A 23,326-nucleotide genomic window follows, 5' to 3' on the forward strand; every position below is an offset into this window, starting at 1 on the left:
ACTAGAATGGGGGCCCAAGGTGAGGTGCCCATGGTGCCACATGGACACCCTATAGCCACTCGGGTGCCATGTGGCATCCACATGGATGTCCTTTTTTGGAATTAAGGTCAAAAAATTTTGAAAGACACATTTTTGTGCTTGAAAAAAAATTGAAAAAAATCTTAATAAATATTTGAAACATGTTTTTATATGTTTACATCATTTCTAATCATAATTAAATTTGACTGAAGGTATATGTGAGATCTTAAGGCTTTGACTTAGTAACTTGAGTATTCCATTGGGCTAGTCCCGAATGATGTTCCACCGGTGTCTTAAGTTGACCTGATGAACCTATGCTCCAAAGTCTATGGCAAAGACACAAAATTGGGCACATCAAAGTTATTGAACCAGAGCTTGCCATCGTCCAGCTTCTCAATGGATTACAGGTGTGCTTTTTGTGGGACATATGACTATTCTATTACAAGGATGATCTCAAAGCACATCTACACGGGCTCTTCCAATGTTGGATAACACATACGGAAGAGTGGCTTCCCATGTGAATGAATGTTCACATTCCATGGAATGGTCTCGTATCAAGATACAGACTCTTGTCCCTTAAGTTTTGACCATTCCACACAGGGCCTTCTCTCATCACAAGACACTCGGGTTCTTTTACATTCGATTGGTAAGTCCAAGTCCTGGCCAATCATATTAATTATGAGGCATTCTAACCTATATTGTCCTGACTCGGAGGTGACCCTCACACCTCTTAGAGAGATTACTCTCTTAAAGCGCAAACTCTCAATGCCTCATACGTACTCAGGGTATTTGAACCTGAGCCGCAGTTCGCAAAGCACCTAGATTCTATCTCTCACTCACTCCCACTGAGCGAGAGACTCACTCTCTTAACGCCTTGAAAGGTCATATTGCTAACATTGTCCCACTTGGCCTTTGAGGCTTTAATCGGATCTCGCTCTCAATATATCAAATAATAAAACAACATAATAGATCCATGCATTTGTAAGAAAGTAACACACATAAGTAAGAAATATACAACAACTGTCAACCTCCTTAACCCCATCCCATGCACATGCCTCATGATATCATTCGCCCCCAAGCCTTTAGTCATAGGATCAACGTGCATAGCCTTAGATGAAATATAACCAACTTCTACCTCACCAGCTGCAATCTCTTCTCTCACTCTATGGTATTGGGCTTTAATGTACGTTGACTTGCTATGGAACCTTAGCTCACCCGCCATGACAATTGCGGCTTGATTATCACACATGATTCTTACGGTTCCATGTTGAATAGGGTTGAAATAAAAATGATTCAAAAAGGTCTTAATCCAAATGGGTTCCAAAGGTGCAGCACACAAAGCCATATATTCAGCTTCCATAGTAGATAGGGCTATGGTGTGTTGTTTCTTGGTGCGCCAAGATATGGTGCCACCTCCATATAGAAATAGGTATCCTGATGTAGATCTAGAGTCATCCGTGTTCCCTTGATAATCAGAGTTCGTATACCCCTCACTCACACTCCCATAAGTTAACCCATAAGCAATTGTTCCTTTCAAGTATCTCATGATTCTTTTAACAGCTTTCCAATGCTCCAATCCGGGATCGCTTTGAAATCGACTTATCATACTTTGAGCAAAAGCTAGGTCGGGCCTAGTTCCCATAGTTAAATACTAGAGAACGCATGACACTCCTATATGGGACTTTTTCTATCTCTCTTCTCTCTAGATCATTACTAGGTCTCATATTGACATTCAATTTCACTCTTCTTTCCACTGGTGTATCTATGGGTTTGGATTCATGCATCTCAAATCTCTCGAGAACCTTCTTGCAATATGCTAATTGAGACAATTGTATTGTGCGGGCTGCTCTATCTCTTATAATTTGGATTCCCAATACATATGAAGCTTCTCCCATTTCTTTCATATTAAAGTTATTTGATAACATTGCCTTTGTATCTCTTATATGGTCTAAGGTACTACTAGTTATAGGAATGTCATCCACATACAAGGTTATAAAGGTGATGCCACTCTCACTGACCTTATAATACACACAATGGTCATCATCATTTGCCCTGAATCCAAATCTAATAAGGGTTTGATGGGATTTGAGGAACCATCTTCTTGAAGCGTGGTTTAGGCCATATAGGGATCTCTTAAGTTTGTATACTAGCTTCTCCTTACCTTTCACTATAAATCCCTCAGGTTGGTTCATAAAGATCTCTTCTTCGAATTCACCATTCAAGAAAGCAGTTTTCACATCCATTTGGTGTAGTTCTAAGTCAAAGTAGGCGGCTATGGATATGATTATTCTTATTGAAGCCATTTTAGCTACGGGTGAGTAGGTGTCAAAATAATCTCTACCCCTTCCTTTTGGGTAAACCCTTTTGCTACAAGTCTTGCCTTATACTTTTCAATCGGAGTTAAGTTTCGTCTTGAATTATCCACTTACATCCAATAGATCTTTGGTTAGGTTGTAAGTGGACTACCTCCCATACATGGTTCTTTATGATTGAGTTTAGTCTTTATGATTGAGTTTATCTCTTCTTGCATGGCTTCCTTCCGTAGTTTATGATCCAGGTAAGATATGGCATCTTGATAAGAGTAGGGTTCATCATCGGGTTCCTCACTAATTCTTTCATAGGTTTCTCCATGGTAGGTAAAGAATTTGGGTGGTCTTCTTATTCTCTCACTTCGCTTAGGTGGAAAGGTTTCAATTTCTTTGTTAGGTTCAAGCCCATGAAAGTCCACTCTCTTTTGGGTCATATCACTCTCAAGGAAATCATCTTCAAGAAAATGAACGTCTAGGCTTTCAATCACATTTCTATTCAAGGGGTCATAGAATCTATATTTGGATCTATTTTGAGAGGGAATGAGGATATGGGCTGAGCATCCCCAAACTTTAAGGTGTCTAATGGAGGGAGGTCAACCCATGAAGAGTTGGTATGGAGTTGATGAGACCGCCTTAGTGGGAATCCGGTTAAGGATGTATGTGGCAGTTAGAATTGCCTCTCCCCAAAACTCTAATCTAAGATTAGCGGTACTCATCATGCTTCGCATCATCTCAACTAGGGTCCTATTCCTTTTTTTAGCTACCCCATTTTCTTCGGGTGAATAAGGTATGGTAGTTTGGTGGATAATCCCATATTGAACACAAAGATCATAGAAGGCTTGGGACGTGTATTCTCTACCTCTATCAGATCTAAGAATTGTAATGGTTTGACCTAGTTGGTTTTCAACTTCCGCTTTATATTCTTGAAACTTATTTATGGCCTCACTTTTGCTCCTCATAAGATAAGTGTGACCAAACCGGGAGTAGTCATCAATAAATGTAATAAAGTATGTCATTTTCCCTTTGGTTGGCACACTCATTGGCCCACATACATCGGAGTGGATTAATTCTGCAAGACTAGAGACCCTATTGACCTTATTATGGGATTTCTTTTCCATTTGACCTTTTAGGTGAGCCTCGCACTTATTATGTAAATTACCACTCATATTATCAAGTAAGCCTTCTCTCATCATAATATGCTTCCTAGAAGGGCTAATGTGATCTAATCTCTAATGCCACAAATGAAATTTTTGAAAATCATCACCTAAGTAAGCAAACTCTTTCTTCATTTCAAATTGGAAAAGGCCTTCAATCAAATGGGCTACAAACACAAGATCACCTTTGATTGAATCATCATGAACATAAACCTTCCCTTCTTTAAACATCAACATAAATCCTGCTTGATTCATCCTAGAGACCGAGATGAGATTCTTCCTCATCCCGGGTGCATAGAGGGTGTCCTTTAGAATGAGAGTCTCATCATTGGCGAGCTCCAACACATAGTGACCTTTTCTAAGACCTTTTCTATTTGATTTCCATATAAAGATTATGGACGCCGGGTTTGACTTCATTAAAACTTCTAAAACCTCTCATCGAATTGACCACATGAATAGTGGCATCGGAATCAAGCACCCAAGTATCAACCTCCTCATTGGCCATCAAAGTCTCATGAACCACACAAAACTTTTCCTTCCTTGGCCCACCACCTGTTTGACCATGAGGCTTACCGGCATTAGACTTAGGAGTGAAGGGGGGATTTTGTGATAGAGGAGGAGGAGGATATCTACAAAACTTTTGGGTGAGGCCATACTTCTTGCACCTATAGCATTGCACTCTCAAATAATCTTGGCTAGATGCCCAAACCGTCCTCCCATGAACCATAGTAGGTGTTGGTGGTGGTTTGGGCCTAAAATTTCCTTGAGTCACATGGCTAGGAGTAAAGGCATGGGGTTTAGAAGGATAAGGGCTAAATGGATAAAGGGGATATGGCCTTATTATTTCGCCTTGTTTGCCCTTCCCCTTCCATTTGCCTTTTCCTTTTCTCTTCTTGTTTTGATTTTGAACACTCCCACTAACCCCAACATTAAAAGCAATCGGATTTGAAAAATAAGGCAAAGACGAAGAAATAGGAGTGACAAGCAAGGGAGTAGAAGAGGAAGATGGTAGTTGTGATTTTACCATATGGACCATAGCCAATGGTCCATCCATCGCCTTTCGCCTTTGTTCCTCGGCCTCCATGAACGATGCAATTTCTTCTATAGTGCTTGGGGCATCTTTTGCCATCAAATTGGCCACAAAGTTCTTCCACCTTGGAGAGATGGACAACATGAAGATGGTGTTTTGAGTAACTTGATCATAGGAATGACCGACTCTCTCACTTTCCTTGATACAATTCTTAAATTCCCTTAGATGATCACCCACCTTGGTGTGATCATCCATTTTACAACCCATGAGGTTTCTCATTCTAATAATCCTTTATGCCTCATTAGGTGTGTCAAATTTCTTCTTCATTTCATCTATGATATCCTTGACACAAGTAAAATCTTTATAATCCTTAACAAAAGTATCAGTCATAGTAGCAAGTGATTCATGGCACTTAGATTCTTTCGATGTCATGTCTCATAAGCTTCCTTAACCACTTGTGGTGCATTAATAGCAGGCTGAGTTGGTGGCCTTGAAGTGAGCAAAGGCACCAAATCATCCTCATGAAACACATACGCAATCTTATGCCTCCACTCGGTAAAGTTGGTTCCATTGAACCGTTATTCCTTAAGCAACTCGGTTACGATCGACCGGGCAGTCATTGGTCCCTGGATGGCACTCTAAATACATACAAATGACTCTAAATGGGGCTGTTAAAGAGCCTAGCTCTGATATCAATTGATGTGGTATAACGTCTAGGAACACTTTGATTAACCAAAAACAAGAATACAACTTGGTGCCTTAACACAAAACTCTCACTTATACAAAGCAAATATACAATAACAGTCCTTTAACACAATGATAAAAACATCTTAGACTTTACATACCACTGAAAATCAACTCTAGAACAGTCCCCTTATGGGGCAAATTACAAGCCACTTACACCAACTCGAAATTGAAACACTTAGTTACACACAATGGAAGTACACTTGAATATCATCAAATTACTGAACTGAACTGCCCCAACGGTAATGACAGATAATGATAACAACAAAACAGATGTATTAGAGTGCCAAAAATACTCGGGAAGCCAATGGTTCGAACCCCTTGTGCCTGATCCATGATCGGGGCTTTTGAGGACTTAACCTTGTTCCGAAGATGAGTGCACGAGTGGTTTATATGACTCAAGGGTATCTATCCAATTTGGGAAGCTTAAACACTTTTAAAAACAATTCTTATGGTCCATAATCAATAACAAAATTAATCCACAACAATTTGCCAAAGGAACTAGGATGATCCGATCAAATTTGAGCAAGATAGAGCAAAACTATGTAGTATAGTCCATTGGACCACCAAAACAGGATTGCATGCAAAAGTGTGGACTTTGTATAATTCAAGGAGGTAATAGATCTCTGGAATTTGAAAGTTGAGTATAAGAAATGCACCAGAAAAATTCGGGTGGAGAAAATCAAGGGTAAACTATTCTTAATCAAAGGATCATCAAGGTATGAAGCTTGTAGTCTAATGGATGACTTCCTTATATAAGGCTTTCACGAAGATCACATGAAGCAAGAATAAAAGGTTTGCAAAGCTACTGTAACAAAGAATTGACCGCAAGGTTTGAAGTGAAAGAGAATGAAGAACAATAGAGAAGAACTTGATGGAAGGTAACCTTGATGATTGCTTAACATGAACTTGATATCATGTAGTGAAGGATCACCTTAAAATTCCAAATATGATCAATGGAATGCTATGGAACGAGTTCTACAATGGATGGTGCATGGAGCTTATGGAAGTTCTTGCTCTCCCTTTCTAGATTCTTTTTGCTTGTAAAATTCGCTTTTCAAAGATTGGGTTAAGTTTGGGCCAAGATTGTATTTATGTGAAGTGTTTGAGTGAGATTAGATCTCAACCCTTGATGCACATTATCAATGACACATGAGAGGCTAATTATTCCTTGCTAGTCATTCCCATCCACCACCAAGATGAAGGGATGAGATTTGCTGCCATTATCACCCACTAAAACCCTAGGTCCAAGCCACATTTACCTTATTGTCCTTAGCCCTATACTTTTATTCTAAACATGTCCAAGTGTGCTTACAAAAATGCCCTCAAAATTTCTTTAATTCAATAGTGATGAGAATGTTCAAGGGCAAGGGGCAAAACAGTAAAAGGCATTATGGCATGAGAGAGAGAAAAAGGTGGGTTATGACACCACCAATGGGATCATCTCAACCCACACCCGTCACATGCACTCTTACACCTGCACATTGGTCACACTAATGAGGTGCATCCACATGAAACATTCACACGCATTGACACCTATGTGGATATTAATTTCAACAATAATTTTTTTCTCAAAAATTCCCTTGGCTTCATACAATCCAAAGGTGTTACATGTGTGAGAAATATCCATGTGATTAAAATGTGTCTTTAAGTTATAAGGTTATAACATAATGTTTAAATCAATTTAAATAAATAAGTAACAGAAAGGGGGTCCACGCCAAACTAGAATGGGGGCCCAAGGTGAGGGGCCCATGGTGCCACATGGCCACCCTATGGCCACTCGGGTGCCATGTGGCATCCACATGGATGTCCTTATTTGGAATTAAGGTCAAACAATTTTGAAAGACACATTTTTGTGCTTTAAAAAAAAAAGGAAAAAATCTCAATAAATATTTGAAACTTGTGTTCATAGTTTTACATCATTTCTAATCATAATTAAACCGGACTCAAGGTATATGTGAGATCTCAAGGCTTTGACTTCGTAACGTGAGTACTCCATTGGGCTAGTCCTGAATGATGTTCCACTAATGTCTCAAGTTGACTCAACAGTCTATGACAGGGACACATAATTGGTCATATCAAAGTCACTGAACCAGAGCTTCTCATCATCCGGCTTCTCAATGGATTACAAGTGTACCCGTGTGGGACATATTACTATTCTATTACAGGGGACCTCTCAAAGCACCTGTGCATAGGCTCTTCCAAAGTTGGATAACACATATGGAAGAGTGGGTTCCCGTGAATGTGCACATTCCATGGAATGGTCTCGTGTCAGGATACGGACTCATGTCCCGTAAGTCTTGACCATTCCATACAGGGCTAGCTCTCATCACAAGACACTCGGGTTCTTTTACATTCAATTGGTAACTCCACGCTCTGGATAATAACATCAATTATGCGGCATTCTAGCTTATATTGTCCTAACTCGGAGGTACCCCTGACACCTCCTAAAGAGATCAATCTCTCAAAGCGCAAACTCTCAATGTCTCATACGTACTTGGGGTATTAGAACCTAGGCCCCAGTTCGCAAAGCACCCTGATTCTATCGCTCACTCACTCCCATGGAGTGAGAGACTCTTGGCATTAAGGCCTTGAAAGGTCATATTGCTAACTTTCCTATCTGAGTCTTAACCATCAGACTTGGGGCTTGGCGAGCCAACTCGGACCGTTCGTTTTTCTAAATGCTGTTTCTAAGAAATTTGAGCTTTAGTTGGAAAAATTGCGCTTATGCAGTCGTGGTTGCTATCACTTTGGAGTATCTTGGGCTTGTTATTTAGGTTGTTGGTAGAGATTGTGACATTCCTCAGTTCCCTTGTTGCTCTTAATCATTTCGGCACAACAATTGGGATTTCTGATGTAGACACGTGAAAAGATATCCCAAAAAGGAACATATTTTCTCATTAGATTTTGTGCCACTTTATCAATAAAATTTTGTTGAGAAAATCCGCAAGGCCCAATTCTTTTATGTGAACTCAATTCTAAATTCTATTGTTGATGACCTTTATAGTTTCACAATGAACATGATGCAAAGATGTCATCTTAAATATACTCAAAGATGCTGACAAAGAGCTAGAGAAGGTGGGTCCCATTAACGGAAATTATTTTGAATTCACACCTTGGTGTTAGTGATTATCTAACTTCCTACTTGCTCAAACTTGATGCAGATTTCTACTTTACTTTAGGTCATTGGTTTATGTTCGTTTTGGATTTCACCAATTTTTTTGGAAACCCAGTACTCTGCTTTACTGAAATTTTTCAGGGAGGAATATTTTAGAGAATAAGGGTATTTGGGGTTGTTTCCTAGAAAGTCTAAGGTAAGTTTTTATGTCCCTGCCCAAGTAGGTCTTAAATGGACTCATTTGCCTTTATATAAATCTACTTTATGATTTTATTGTTCTGTCATATTCAATAGATTATCTGACTTATGCTTGAATGTTATTGTCTCTAGGCATGGTACTCTTTTCTTTGGAATGGACGTCAATGTTTCTTGAGATTAGCAATTGTATTGGTTGTATTTGTTTGGGAAGTAACCATATTAGTTGTAAACTAACAATGCACCATCTATTTTCGTTTTTTGGTTGATAACTTTACAGGGGTTTTCCTGTGTGGTTACGTGATATACCTGGCATTGAATTCCGAACTAATAATTCATTGTTCAAGGTAACTAACTTAGATTTAAGACTTCATTAAATTATTCGTTCTGTATTTATTAGACTTTTTCTTCTTTATCCTTGACGACTCATTCAACTTGTTGTAAATGCATTTTAGTTCTTGTGGGACATAGTTATAGAGCAATGGTGTCGAATTAAATCCTTCACACATTTAGGACAGTTGGTTTAGCATACTCAAAGAAGTTGAGTTAATATATTGACTCAATAGCATTTCGCCTATGATAGTGGGCATTTTTAAAAGTTGGAATTAAACCTAACTTGACCAGCCATTTGATCCGCTTTCCTTTGAGCATGACCTTCTCTAATATAGTTTTTTCTTTGGGTGGGTAAGCGGTGGGACTGGAGTCCGTGACACTACTCTGCAGTTTTATTGCCCTAACCACTGAGCCAAGAGCCCCACTGCCATAATGAATGTCTCCTTAGGCTAATGGAAGTTTCCATTTCTAAATGTAATTTCTTATTTGTCAAGCCTTAGACTGGAAGTTTCTCTCGCACTGCTTTCGTGGAACTAACGAGCTAATTTGTTATGTAGATGCCTCGGGTTTAGTTATTATTTAATGAATTGTCACTGGAGCCCTTGGTTTAATGGTAAGACTAATAGTTTGCAGAAGAGAGGCCAACCTCCTTGTGCTATCCAAACTGACCCACTTTAAAAGTAAACAAAAAGCATATCATTTGATGATTGCTAGTATTTATGCAAGAAGCCATGATCTCTATTCCGTTTTACTTGGAGTTTCCTTATTTATATCATTGTTGAAGAGAACACAAGTAGTAATAGTAATCTGTTTCATGAAGTACTCTGAAATTCTTTTCAACATCTAAGTTTTTCAAAGTGGAAAGAATCTAGGTTTAAACTTATTTTTCCATTTCTGATTAAAAATTACTCATTATAATCGATAACTTGTGGCTTTTTCTTAGTAGCTTTGTTGTATTTTTTTTTTGCAGGAGGAAATGCATAGGTATGTCAAGATGATAGTGGATCTTATGAAGCAGGAAATGCTGTTTTCATGGCAAGGTGGTCCTATCATATTATTGCAGGTTGTGGAGGCCCTTCTTGATTTCAGTTAGACATGTGGTTGTTATGACATCTTGTGTTAAGACTTGGATTAGATCGTGAGCCAAATTACTTAGCTTAATCCATCAAACATTTGCTTCTTGTATCATCTGTTTTTCTATTAATGAAGTAGGAATGGACATACTTAATGCATACCCATAAAGAGACACATGATTTATATCATAAATTGAAATGACTATGGTAACATACCATGCCAGTCCTGTCTCCAATATGAAGTGATGAGGCATCTATTCAGATGATGGAATTAACAGTGTACGATATTGAACAGGTTGAAAATGAGTATGGGAATATGGAAGCCTCATATGGAAAAGCGGGTCAGGAGTATATTTTGTGGGCTGCAAGAATGGCGCTGGGACTCAATGCTGGCGTTCCATGGGTCATGTGCAAGCAAACTGATGCTCCGGGAAATATTGTAATATAAACACCCTCAAATTTTTATTTTCTTGTGTAATTCAGCATCCCTCTTTCTTTATTGAAATACTTGTTTATAGGCATCAATGCTTAGTGGCATTAGATAACTTGCAATGTTTGCGAAAATCATGTGTAGCGGTTGCAGATATTTAGTCGACAGTGGAAACTAATATGTATATTCCATTATCTGAAATTATTTCAATATGATGTTTCATGTATTTTATTTTTTGAATTGTTCTTGGCAGATAGATGCCTGCAATGAATATTATTGTGATGGTTACAAGCCCAATTCGTATCACAAGCCAACAATGTGGACCGAGAATTGGGATGGATGGTATTCAAATTTGTTTTATGCTTTTTGGAGTTTTCATTTCATTCATTGCTCATTGTTTTCATCAAATGTTATTCTTTTCTTTGTTTTATACAGAATGCATGCCATTTGTTTATTCTTAGGGACATGCATTATAATGATGTTGGATTTGATTGACTTTGTATATAATATGATTAATTGGTTACTGTACCTCTCTTTTTTGTACATAGCATATGTATAGGCCTAGTTTCGTTTAAGAAGAGATTCTCATTCTCCAAAACTCTATTTTTCATGGTATTGGAACAAACTTTATGTTTGAAGCACTAATGCGTTTCCTGTGAATCAATTAGTCAGAATTTAATGAAGCTTACATAGTTTGTACTCTCGCCTTTCTAAAATCATAATCTCAAGTAACCCCCTATGTCCATAGAAAGCCCATGGACCCCCTCCAAGTTAAAAAAAAAAGACATTTAACCCCTTCTGCATCTTTTTTATTGTCCAAATTACAATATTTATCTTTGTTTCCCAATGACCCCTTCATTAAAACTGTAGAAAAGCTCCCTCTTTCTTTCTCTGTTCTTCACCAAAACCTCTTCCTTCCGGACCTCCCTCGAAACCTTAAATCTCTCATTTCATGCACTTCACAATTAAGGCTAAAAGAGTTATCTCAAATTCCCTTTACATGATGGGTTTACTAAAAAAAGGACAAAGGCTAAATGTTATAGTTTGGAAAATGCAAAATGTAAAGAGGGGGTTAAAGATCATTTTTTTTTAAACTTGGATGGGGTTTACGGGCTTTATATAGACACAGGGGGTTATTTGGGATTTTGATTTGGAGAGGGTGGTATACGTCTTTTTCCTAGATCTTTGGATCTGACAAATCCCCTTTCTTACAGCTTGATAGTGACTCTTGATCCTTGTTCTTTATGATCTTTTGAAGTAGAAATAATATATATTGATAGAATTTCGGTTGAAATCCTAACTCATGTATCCTTGCTTGTGGAGATATCTCAATTTTGAAACTATGGAGATTTGACAATCTAATTAGCCTTCAGTTTTTTTTTTTTTTTCCCACATTTTAGCTATTTAACTTATTTCATTCTGGAATATTTTGACATAATCTATGCCAAGGTTTTGATTTGAATCAATTTTTCCATGAAGGTTGAAGGTGTTTTAATTTCTACTGAGAGATCCAGATTTGTTCACCATGACTTTTAATTTGTTTCGTACTTGGATTTTAAAAAAGGATCCGATTTTTGCCCTCCTTGTTTTCTTTAAGATTTGATGTCGATCTTGTAGCTCAAACATGGATGGGTTAAGGATACATCGTACATACTCAAATGCTTGAACCATATATTACATGTATGCTATTTTTCCTATGCTATGGTATATAGTTTGTTTTCTTACTTTCTACATTCACATCTTCTCTTTGCTGGGGATCTATGATCTTATTAATGCCTTTTGCATGTCGTAGGAGCAAATTTGAAGATTTTATTAGTCCAACGTCCATAGTGTTTTAGTGCTTAGCTATGGTCTATACTGAAGAAACTGTATTTATCTAATTTTGTGTAATATTTTAATTTCCTATTAACTGACTCATAGTTAATTGCCTTGCAGGTATACAACTTGGGGTGGTAGGGTACCTCATAGACCTGTTGAAGATCTAGCATTTGCTGTTGCTCGCTTTTACCAACGAGGTGGAAGTTTTCAAAATTACTACATGGTAAGATAGTTTGTGAATGCTTGTAAAAAGCCAGTCTTGTTTTAGATAAAGAAGAATCTCAGACTTGTCTATAACAATGTCCTCAGATTCACTTTGCTTCGTCAAAGTATTCAAGTTTTACTCCCGAACAAAGTAAATATGAAAACACTTGTTTCTGAGTGATTCAGGTGTCTTCACCCTCTTCGGCTGGCTTTTAGCAAAGACAGGTGTTTTTGGCTTCTTTTGCTGAATCACAATAGGGTAAATTTGATATTTTATTATATACGTGGGCTAGCAAAAGTAAAAGGGGAAAATATTGCCTAAAGAAAAATAAAAAATATCAAAGTGACCCGTGTTTCTTGAAGCTTAAAAGGTAAGGAAAGTCGGCTCTTTTTCTCATGATTTTTTTTGGGTTCTTTCATCTTTGAACTCAAAGCTCTTGTTTTTAATGTAAAGTAATTGATGTTACAAATTTATCTTTTTGTGGTTATGGTGATTGATGAGTGTGTAAGAATGAATGTGGGATACTGGGTGTCATGGGGGTAAAGTTTCGCTACCTAAACGGTGCGGCGCCAAGACTAAGTCCTACATTGAATAGGGCGAGGCCAGCCTTCCACATGCCACACAAGAGGAAAGAGCGAACACACACGAGTCACTTGCACAAGCAATAGATAAGGACCACATCCCATTTTTTTCACTGCACGCATGCACGAGTATAATGCCACAAATGCCTTATAAGGGTCTAGGCTAGGTTTTATACACGCCACGTGTTTATACAGACCCCGGTGACATCAATTCAAATTCAAATAAATTACATGTGACAACCAACCTTTGTGCATGGTCTAGTCAAGGACACTTGGTGGCTCACTAGCAGCCACCTAGTTAATTGCAATAACCCACTTCTTCGTTAGTTACAACGACCCTCAATTTTAGCCACCCGTCTTAGCCGTTCTTGATGCATGGCCACTCGATAGGTCAACCTGGGCTGGTTATCAAAATTGTCTCTGCATTTCTAGCTGCCCACCTCCCAGCTGTTATGCCTTGTAGGAGCTCACTTAGAATTCAAATCCCACTCATGATGATCGCAGTCTACACGCTTGCCCAGCTAGGTGTATGGACAGTTGACGTCTTGCACATGGTCCACATCCATGTCCTGTTAGGTCAAGCTATCGAGGGTCGAGCCAATCAAGCCACTGCTTGGATTTTCCTTAGCCATATATCTGCACCATCTTGCCCAAGGTCTCACCAGGAGTCTTTAGCCACTTGCCCACATGTGCATGCAACCATGCACCATTGCCACACCATCTTGACATCTCACATGGTTTAGACTGGGGGGGGCCTTATCTCTCCTATATACGGTTGTTGGTTTAAAGAACTGGCTGTTTAAGAGAGAGAGCTAACTTCGCCAAAGTAGCACAAGTCCAACACGTAGACTTGTAGGTCATTGTTAAGGGGAACCACATGCGGCACTTAGCCTGTACGCTTGACACTAAGGTGAAACATGTGTGCCACTTAGCTTGCATTCATGATGTCAAGGAAGGACAAGAAAGAAGTGGGGCGGGCGGGGGGGATGCTGACACTAGGACTCTTTATGATTATGGATTATGAATGTCAATGGCTTGATCATTAACATTTTTTTGAAACTGTTAACTGTTCTATATTAAAGAAGAGGGGCTTACAAGAGGCAGGTAGAAACCACCCACTAGACGGGGGTTCTAGTCCAAAAAATAGGCTATCCACAAAGTGGTGGCCCTATTAAAAAATTGGGGATAATGCAGTACATATGCACATGAAAATACAAAAAATACATAGATCCAGTGGCTCAAAGAAACATATGAGCCTCCCAAAAATCAGGTAGTACTAAAAAGAGCTCCATTTTTAGCTAGGGCATCTGCTTGGGTGTTGGATTCCCGCCAGATATACCTCCATGAGACGACCATATGCCTGCAAAAGGTGAGAAATCTCGTCAAATATCAGTGCGAGCTACCAGGGACAAGGTGAGGAGCCTGAGGCCCGGGTGATGATGTTTTGAGCATTGCCTTCAACAATCAGCGGTTGACTCCAAATAGGGTTAAAAAATTTTAGGCCCACTTGGAGGGCCAGGGACTTAGCTGTCAGAGAGTCGACGTGACCCATATGGGTAGAGTAGGAGGCCAAGGTAAGGCCGAGGTGGTCCTTGAGATGCCATTGACACCTGCTAGTCAGGGGTTACCTAAGGAGCACTTGTCGAAGTTGAGCTTAGTCTAACCCATGGGGGAGTGGTGACCAAAAGGTGGACCGAGAGGGGCGAGGAAGGTGGGCATGAAGCAGGGATTTCCAGTTTAGGTGGAAGGTTGAGGAGGGGAAGCCCTTGAACGTCTTGTGGTTAGAGGCACGAAAAATAACCGAAGAAGTGGTTTGTGAAAGAGTGTCGGGGTCGAACATTTGTCACCTCTGAAAATTCTTGAGTTTCTTTCGGTCCAAATGACCCACACCATAGTTGCTACTGATGCTTGTTACAACATCCTACCTACTTTAGGCCAAGGGCTGGCGAGGTGCAACTTATAGAGGGCCGGGATGGAGGGGGGCTTAACCCATTTGCAACTGAAGAGTTGGAGTAACATTCCCCAAATGTTTTAGGCCAAATAGCAGTGGAGAAAGAGGTAGGGGTTGTTTCTTCAGCAGGTAGGCACATAGTGCACCTATTGGGGATGGGAATGCCTCTCCGTTGCAAATGGTCGACTGTAAGGGCTTTTTTATAGAGAGCAATCCAGTTGATCATTAATATTGGGCTTGATTATAAGTATTTGATACTTTAGGTGATGGACGTTTTTATTTTAAATGTCATGCTTTGTGTTTAGGATTCATGATAAGATGTGGCAATGCTTTATGCTGGTTTCCTACCTAATGCAACCTAGCACCCCCTTTACCTTGGCTTGGGATGAGTTAAGGGAAAATTTAAGGTCCTCACTCTTATTAGACTGGGGATATTGAGATGGATGAGTGATGTTGAGATGGATGAGTTACATGACAAGAAAGGATAGGATTTAAAATAAATACATACGAGGGAACTTAGGTGTGGCTTCAATATGCAATAGATGAGGGAAAGTAGACTTAGGTGTCCTAGCCATGTGCAGTGTAGACCTAATACAACACTAGTTAGGAGGTGCGATTTGGTTTAAGTGGAAGGAAAGGGCATGGGGAAGTCTCAAAAGGATATTGATAGAACTAGTGAAAAATGATATGATGACTTTTGGTCTTATTAAGGGTATGACCCTTGATAGAGAAGAATGGAGGAACATGGTTCATGTAGCTGAACCCAAATGATTGGGATAAGGTTTGGATGACGATGACGATGACGATGATGCTTTGTGTTGAAAAATATCTATATGTTTAGATTTTTCTTAATATCTATGTGTTTAGATTTGGTTGGTCAAGTACTCTGCATGAAGTTTATTCACAAGAGAGATATTTCTATCATTCCTATATCTTCTTATGTGAGTAAATGTACATGTTTATGAGTGTTATTCATTTGATATTGTCTCGTAGGTATACAATTGTGACTCCAAGATATTTCACTCCATATTGATTTTGCTTGACTTTGTAGATCATTTGTTGCTTTATGTCATTGCTTGGTGGCTGTCATAAGAAAATATGGCCATTTTTTCCTCTTTTGGAACACCACAGTAACTTCTAAATTTAACATTGCATGAAGAAGTACTTCGTATCCTTTTCATAGAGAGTAAATGTAAACAAGATGCTCTAGAAAGATGATGGAAATTTACTGTTGGTAGAAAAGGAAAGAATAGAGGTGCTTAGGAATGATCCTAGAAGGGAAGAAATATTCTAATGATAATCATTTTTCCATATCATCTGATATTTATTCTAAGCAATGGGTTACATGATTCTAAGAAACTAGGCATTCCTTTAGTAACACAAGTGCTCACTCAAGTTCATCTCTCAATTGACTTTGGCAATGCTTGATGGCTTCTTTGCCTATATCTAGTCCATGATCCAGAGGAAAAGGACCCATTGGATAAATCCCCTTTGGGGTTTTCTCTTCCTTATCTATGATGGTCTTTTGGCGATGCTATAATTTAATACCCTCACGCTTATGCTCATCAAAACATAACAGAACCCCAAAATGCAATTGAATGCGTAAGTAACATTTTTTTTCCTTGAGTCAAAACTGAAACTGGGATTTGGGTGCTGGGCCCGGTGGTTAGGCTGTTCAGGGCATGCAACACAACGTCGATATTTTAAACCCATGGATTACTTATTGGAAGAAAAATGATGAGAAAGAATGACTTGAAATCCACATGGGATTTCATTGGATTGTCAAAATTGGTGAACCATGTATAGAGATAAGTAGTGCCAAATTTTCCTTGTCCAAGCTTTCTCACTATCAAGTAGTTCCCTTAAGCTTTCTTCGATAACATGCGTTAGATTCTCTCACTGACCTATTCCTATATAACCTGGTTCTACCAATTGAGTTCTCTCTCACTAGAAAAGCTTCAAGAAATGGATTTATATAGAGATTCTCGGCAAAAAGAGGTGGTTATTTGCGCTCTATATGGTATAGAATCATGAGATTTGACCTGGGTTTGGTGTTTCTGTGTGTGTCTTCTATGTCTGTTCTCTTGATTTAGGCCAAAGATATTTGGTATGAGTTTGATGCAATGTTCTTTCTTTGGTTGTTCTCTTGCAAATTTTTTTTTTAAATTTTATGGGCTCCGAAGGTGAAAGTCATTGTTTTCTATATCACTTATGTTAAGAATGTTCCGTATGTTTGTCCAATATATAGGAGTAATTTTGATGCTAGTCAGGGTGAGGACAAGCAAAAAGATTGTGAGGGATAACCTAATGTTCTAGCTAATGATATTTGTTCTGATTATGACCAAGTCACCTACTTTTCCTCAAGTTCTGGCAAGTTAATGAGCACATGTGAATACCAGGAGCTATTGAGAAGCTTGTTAAGCAGCTATTGACATGAGCATGAATAATCAGTGCTTCAGGTATCTAGTTACAATTTATGGGCAAACACTTGCTCACCGGGATTCTTCCAGACTCAAGACATAGTTCCCTTGTCCAGCTGCCATCTTCTCTTTTTATCGATTTTCCTTTTGTGCCACAAAGAGAAATGTATTCATCTAGTGTTTCTTATCAAAGTTTCTAACGCAGTTTCTGAGCCTTTCTTGATCATGTAGAGCCCTGAAACTATACATAAGCATTTTCTATCCTGAGTGGATATAAGATTATAGAGCTTCCATGGAATATAAACCTGGGATTTAGTGCTATTACTTCAGGAAGATCCGAATGGTATTTCCTTGGGGAAAAAAGAAGTGAGTAGCTGGACATGTATGTTAAGGGTATTTCTGTCATATATGTAGGATTTATATGGGCGCTGATGTAATTATCTCTTTTAAGCTCCCTGTAATCCTTAAGTTAGAGATTGTTTCTTTCAGTTGTTTACTTAGTGTAAAAGTAGCTTAGCCTTGTAACACTCGATTGCCACCATGTGATGATTTCTTATTGGGAATTTTATCTTTTACTTTTGCTCTAGTTTTTTGGGGGAACCAACTTTGGTCGGACATCTGGGGGACCATTTTATATAACGAGTTATGATTATGATGCTCCAATTGATGAATATGGTATGTGAAATCATTCTTCTCATTAAATTCCATAATATAATTCATTGATGGCTAGCTGTATGTCAATTGTCTGATTTCAATTTCTTTTGAAATACGTTTAACATCAAGATTTGTTTTTTTAGGTCTTCTGAGCCAACCAAAGTGGGGACATTTGAAGGATCTGCATGCTGCTATAAAGCTTTGTGAACCATCCCTAGTTTCGGTTGATGACTCACCTGAATATATGCGATTGGGCCCAAATCAGGAGGTTTGGGGACTGAACTTTACATCTTCTGCATGCCGTTGTTCGAGCATCCTGGGCCTCTTTCAGTGTCTGCATCACTCTATTGAGCTTTGTGAACCATCACTAATTTTTATTGATGAATCACCATACTATGTACGATAGCTACCAGATACGGAGGACTGGGAATGCACTTTATGTCATGTATTTATTTGGGCACATTAATGTGGTTCTCCAGAATTTTGCTTTAGAATCATATTCCAATTGTAACAGCCTTAGACCTTCTTATGTTCTGAATCTATGTTACAAGGACCTGGATACAAGAATCAATGTCTAACTTAGAGTCAAAGAATTTGACTTACCTACCTATATTTGTCAAGTCCAGTGCAATGCGTCTATATATATTTATATATAAAATTAAATTGTGACTTTTTAATAATGAAATTAACTTGGAAAATAAAACATGTAGGTCCAAATCAAGGACGTGCAGTTCCAAATCATAAGACAAATGCACCCATGCATCTTACAAAATGTATGCATGTGTCTTTGAAATGACCCAAGGTGTCTTTTTCATCCAAAGCTGTGGACTTGTGTCCACAGCAGAAACGCAATGTCCGCGAATCCAAAAAACGAAAATTTCCAGAAATAGATGTCTAACGCAGATATCCTGTAATCTGTATGTTAGCATTTCTTGTCGAGTTAGGCATCTAATGCATTGGCATGTTGGATTCTCTTAAACACATGTGACGTGCATGTCGTTGTTAGATAGGTTCTGATATGGAAATCAAGCAAAAGTGGGAAGCTTTGAGTTCATTTACATCACATGGTGTTGTGAATGTGATTTGAATACGTCAAGTTAGAGAACTTATCTGTTGAAATGTAGTGTAACTATCCATTCAAGTTCATGACAAGTAAACTCTGGACTTATTTCAATATGTTCTTAGGGTCCTTCACTTATGTTTTCATAGAAGAAATAAACCCTAGATCAAAATGAAATTAGAGAGGAGAAGGAAGAAGAGGTAGAATGCCACTGTTAAGAAGTATGCATTGTTGTTTTATTTGAGTTGGGTTTACGGACCCCTGCTCAGAAATTTGTACACAATATACATGAAAGTTTTATTCTACTGATATGCAACTACTGATAATGGGTTATTGCTTTATGGCCATGCTGAGAAGATATTTATCCCTTCAGCATAGTCCAGACACTGTCTTCATAAAATTCTTAAAAAGTTAATTGAAAAATAACATGCAATGGAGCATTTAATTGTTCAGGGTAATAACTTCTACAGGTAAATAATAATATCTTCTCTCTAAAGCACTCCAAAAGCTGTTGTGATTTCTGTTTTTATTCTCTGATGGGCACTCTCTCTCTCTCTCTCTCGTTACACATTACACTGTGTGTGTGTGCATGCTTGCATGTCTCTCTATCTCTATAGCTAAAGTTGATGTGGGTGCATGGTTCATTACAGGCGCATGTTTATTGGCGATCTGGTCTTCATAGTGACCTGAATTCAAGTGTGTGGGGAAGTGAAATAAGATGTTCAGCGTTTCTTGCAAATATCGATGAACACCATTCAGCTAATGTGAAGTTCCTTGGCAAAGTTTATAGCTTGCCACCATGGTCAGTAAGCATTTTGCCAGATTGTAAGAATGTGGCTTTTAACACTGCCAAGGTAAAGTCATCTCAATTCCGTAATTATATAGTCCCATTTTTCCTCTATATGCAGTAAAACTTTCTGTAGTTGATATCTACATACTTCCTATGAAATTGCCGAGGATTTTATCCATTTCATGTGGCATGACTTTGCTTTTGGTCCTTCTTCATTATGCTCTTTAAGTTAATACATTGATAGTTATTGAATATTTTTACTGGGCATAGTGGTTTATAACTAATAATGATATTTTGATAACATCGCACCATTATATGCTGATCCACAAGTTATTTGATGGATTAGGATTTTGTATGCCCCAATCAAAGAAGTACCGTTAGTGCTGTGTTTGGAAGTTACCGCAGCTCTTTTACTGAGAATAAAAGTTCCGAAATTTTTTTGGTCTGAAGCATTTCTCACTGCTACCTTTTTAATAAATTACATGCCCTCTCGTGTTCTTGAGGGAAAATCTCCCGCAAAAATTATTTCTATCTCACCTATGTTCCTTGTATCTCCTAAGGTGTTTGGTTGTATATGTTTTGTCCACAACCTTGGTCCAAAGAGGGACAAGCTTGATGCTAAAGCTGCCAAGAGTTCAAGTGTTATAATCCTATTACCAAGGTACGCTATATCTCTATGGGTGTCACTTTCTTTGAATTTGTTCCATACTTCTCCTCTACAGGTCATGAGTGCTCTCTTCAAGGGGAGAATAAGATACGTTTAAGAGAGCACACCAACGCTTCCCCTTCCTATTCCCACATCACTTTTATTTGAAGAGAGTGGTTTATTTTAAAGGAATGGTGCGGATTTAGAGATGGAGTTGAAGACGTATACCAGGATGAAGAAAATGGTATAACCCGAAGTTCTAAGCGACTATACCTTGAATGCTAGCATGGACTCAAAAATTTTTATTGACCCAGGTGACTCTATCACCCTTTCAGAGAATCACTTACCTATTGCTATTCGCAAGGGTTCACGTTCTTGCATTCAACATCCACTAACAAACTTCATATCCTACAATTTTGTCTCCCTATCATCGTGCCTTCATATTTGCTCCATCGTATGTTAGAATACCTTCAAGTGTTGCAGAAGCACTTTTACAACAACAATGTCTTATGTTAGAATACCTTCCAATGTTGTAGAAGCACTTTTACAACAACAATGGAAAGCTGCCATGAGTGACGACATGTGAGCATTTGAGCAGAATAATACATGGGAAATCACTAACTTTTCTGAAGGGAAGAAGGTCGTAGGATGTCGATGGATGTTTACTATAAAATACAAAGTTGATGGTACCATTAAAATGTACAAAGCAAGATTGGCTGCAAAAGGTTTCACCCAGACTCCTGGTATAGACTTACATGGAGAAATGCAAGAAGAAATCTAAATGACCATTCTTCTTACATGGAGGAATGCAAGAAAAAATTTACATGACCATTCTTCTTGGTTTCCAGATTAAGGGGGAGATAGGAACCCGTTGCAAGTTAAAGAAGACAATATATGGACTTAAACAGTCTCCTAGAGCATGGTTTAACAAATTCAATGAGGCACTACTGAAATTTGGGTTCAAAAGGAGTCAAGCTAATTATACACTCTTTGTGCCAAAGGATACTGCTGGAATTATTGCGCTTATTGTGTATGTTGATGATATGTGAAGGGCATTGATGATCTTAAATCTTATTTAAGAAATGTGTTTTATATCAAATATTTAGGACCCCTTAAGTATTTTTGGGGAGTTTAAGTGACGAGATCAAAGAAAGAGATAATCATTTCCTAGAGAAAATATGTGTTGGACTTATTACAACAAACATGGATGTTGGAATCTAGACCTGTAGATACTCCTATTGAAGTCAATCATGAACTTCATAAAGTGGAGAGCTACTCAAAGATCCTAATCAGTATCAACAAATAGTGAGCAAGCTTATATATGCCACAATCACTTGACCAAGCATTTCTTATGCGGTTATGTCAAGTCTGCGCCAGGGAAAGGGATGTTTTTCTCAAATCAAGGACATTCTGATGTTGTACTTTACACATATGTTGCTTGGGCTGGTTGCAAAACTGATAGAAGATCCACAATTGGCTATTGGACCTTCGTTTTGGGAAATCTGATTACTTGGAAAAGCAAGAAGCAAAATGTGGTGGCAAGATCAAGTGCTGAAGTAGAATATAGAGCAATGGCTCGTGGTACATGCGAAGTAATGTGCATCAAAGTGTTCTTTTTGATTTGGTTGTTAGGGTTAAGCTTCCCATGATTCTATATTGTGACAATGAAGCAGTCATTCATGAAAGGACTAAGTACATTGAAGTAGATTGCTACTTTATCAGAGAGAACGTAGATCATTTAGACTCCTCATGTGAAGTATAAAGATCAACTTGCAGATATCTTCATCAAAGCCGCTAGACAGGATAGATTACATGACATCGCAAGCATGTTGGGCATGATTGATATCTATGCATCAGCTTGAGGGGGAGTGTTGGAAGTAAAAGGAATAAACTTTATTGTATTTGATGGATAGAATGGTCATTTATCTTTTATTTAGTCTTTATTTTTCTCATGTCTCTAAATAAGGGCAATATTGTCCATAAGTTGTAATTAGGGTTGTTAATTAATGTTTTAAGGGGGGTAGAGATCACATGTGACCTTTAATACTTTCCCTCTCTCTTTCTCACATGTCTCTCTCTCTCTCTCTCCCTTCTTTGACATCATCATCTTTATTTTCTTTACTCTCTTTCTCTATCTAGATCCTACCAAACTGTTTTCTTCTCTACTTTAATTTCAACTCATACTAAGGTAGTTACAAAAGGTGCTCACAACAAGTGTTATTTTGTTAGCCCACGAACTGGATGCTCTTTACAAAAAATAAAACAAATAATAAAAAGAAAAGGAAATGAAAAAGGACAAAGAAGTTGCAAAAGAGCAAGAATGGGAAAGATGGGGTGTGTGAGTAGAGGGGGTGAAGAATACGCATAAGAGAAGAGGAGGGAGAGAGAGAGTGTAAAGTACAGTGCTCAGAGCCTGTCAAAAATAGGGCAAAGAGCCAAGTGGTGCAGTTCAAAAAAGGTAGTGCCTACCGAACAAAGGTTTAGTACCGGTAAAGGATAGGGCATAAAGCCAGAATAGCGCTGTACAAAAAAGGTCATGCGATAAAAAAACTCACTGTACACATAGAGAAAAGAAAGGATAGGGAGAGGAGAAACCAAAAAAGAAAAAGCATCCCACAAGAGTGGTGCTCAGGACAGAGCTGGGAGGAGGTGCAGCCCACAAGGTGGGTGCTTTGATGAGGAGGAGTAGAGGGGAAGGAGGGGTTAGGAGATGGGTGCCCTCCCAAAATGCGACCTTGGAGTGGATTACAATAGCACCTGTAAAAAATTGAGGAAGAGGAGATGCAAAAAGTAAAGT

General features: G+C 38.5%; 1 protein-coding gene across 2 annotated transcripts in view; it reads left to right on the forward strand.

Moving 5' to 3' along the window:
• The window catches only part of BGAL9 (beta galactosidase 9), an 87,442-nt gene that overhangs the window by 12,852 nt on the left and 51,264 nt on the right, over window positions 1–23,326 (forward strand). For both annotated transcript variants that reach the window (XR_016058167.1, XM_011622041.3), the window contains exons 5-12: window positions 8,849–8,915; window positions 9,872–9,964; window positions 10,270–10,413; window positions 10,658–10,746; window positions 12,340–12,445; window positions 17,967–18,054; window positions 18,177–18,301; window positions 19,744–19,947. Coding sequence is in view for 1 of the 2 variants with exons in the window: in XM_011622041.3 (XP_011620343.1) it covers window positions 8,849–8,915; window positions 9,872–9,964; window positions 10,270–10,413; window positions 10,658–10,746; window positions 12,340–12,445; window positions 17,967–18,054; window positions 18,177–18,301; window positions 19,744–19,947 (916 nt within the window). In the remaining variant the exon portion in view is untranslated. The remainder of the gene's footprint in view (window positions 1–8,848; window positions 8,916–9,871; window positions 9,965–10,269; window positions 10,414–10,657; window positions 10,747–12,339; window positions 12,446–17,966; window positions 18,055–18,176; window positions 18,302–19,743; window positions 19,948–23,326) is intronic.

Source organism: Amborella trichopoda, chromosome 6 (genome assembly GCF_054954075.1).
Source record: "Amborella trichopoda isolate Santa Cruz 75 chromosome 6, AtrichopodaSantaCruz75HAP2 v2.0, whole genome shotgun sequence".
In the NCBI taxonomy this organism is placed as follows: Eukaryota; Viridiplantae; Streptophyta; class Magnoliopsida; order Amborellales; family Amborellaceae; genus Amborella; species Amborella trichopoda.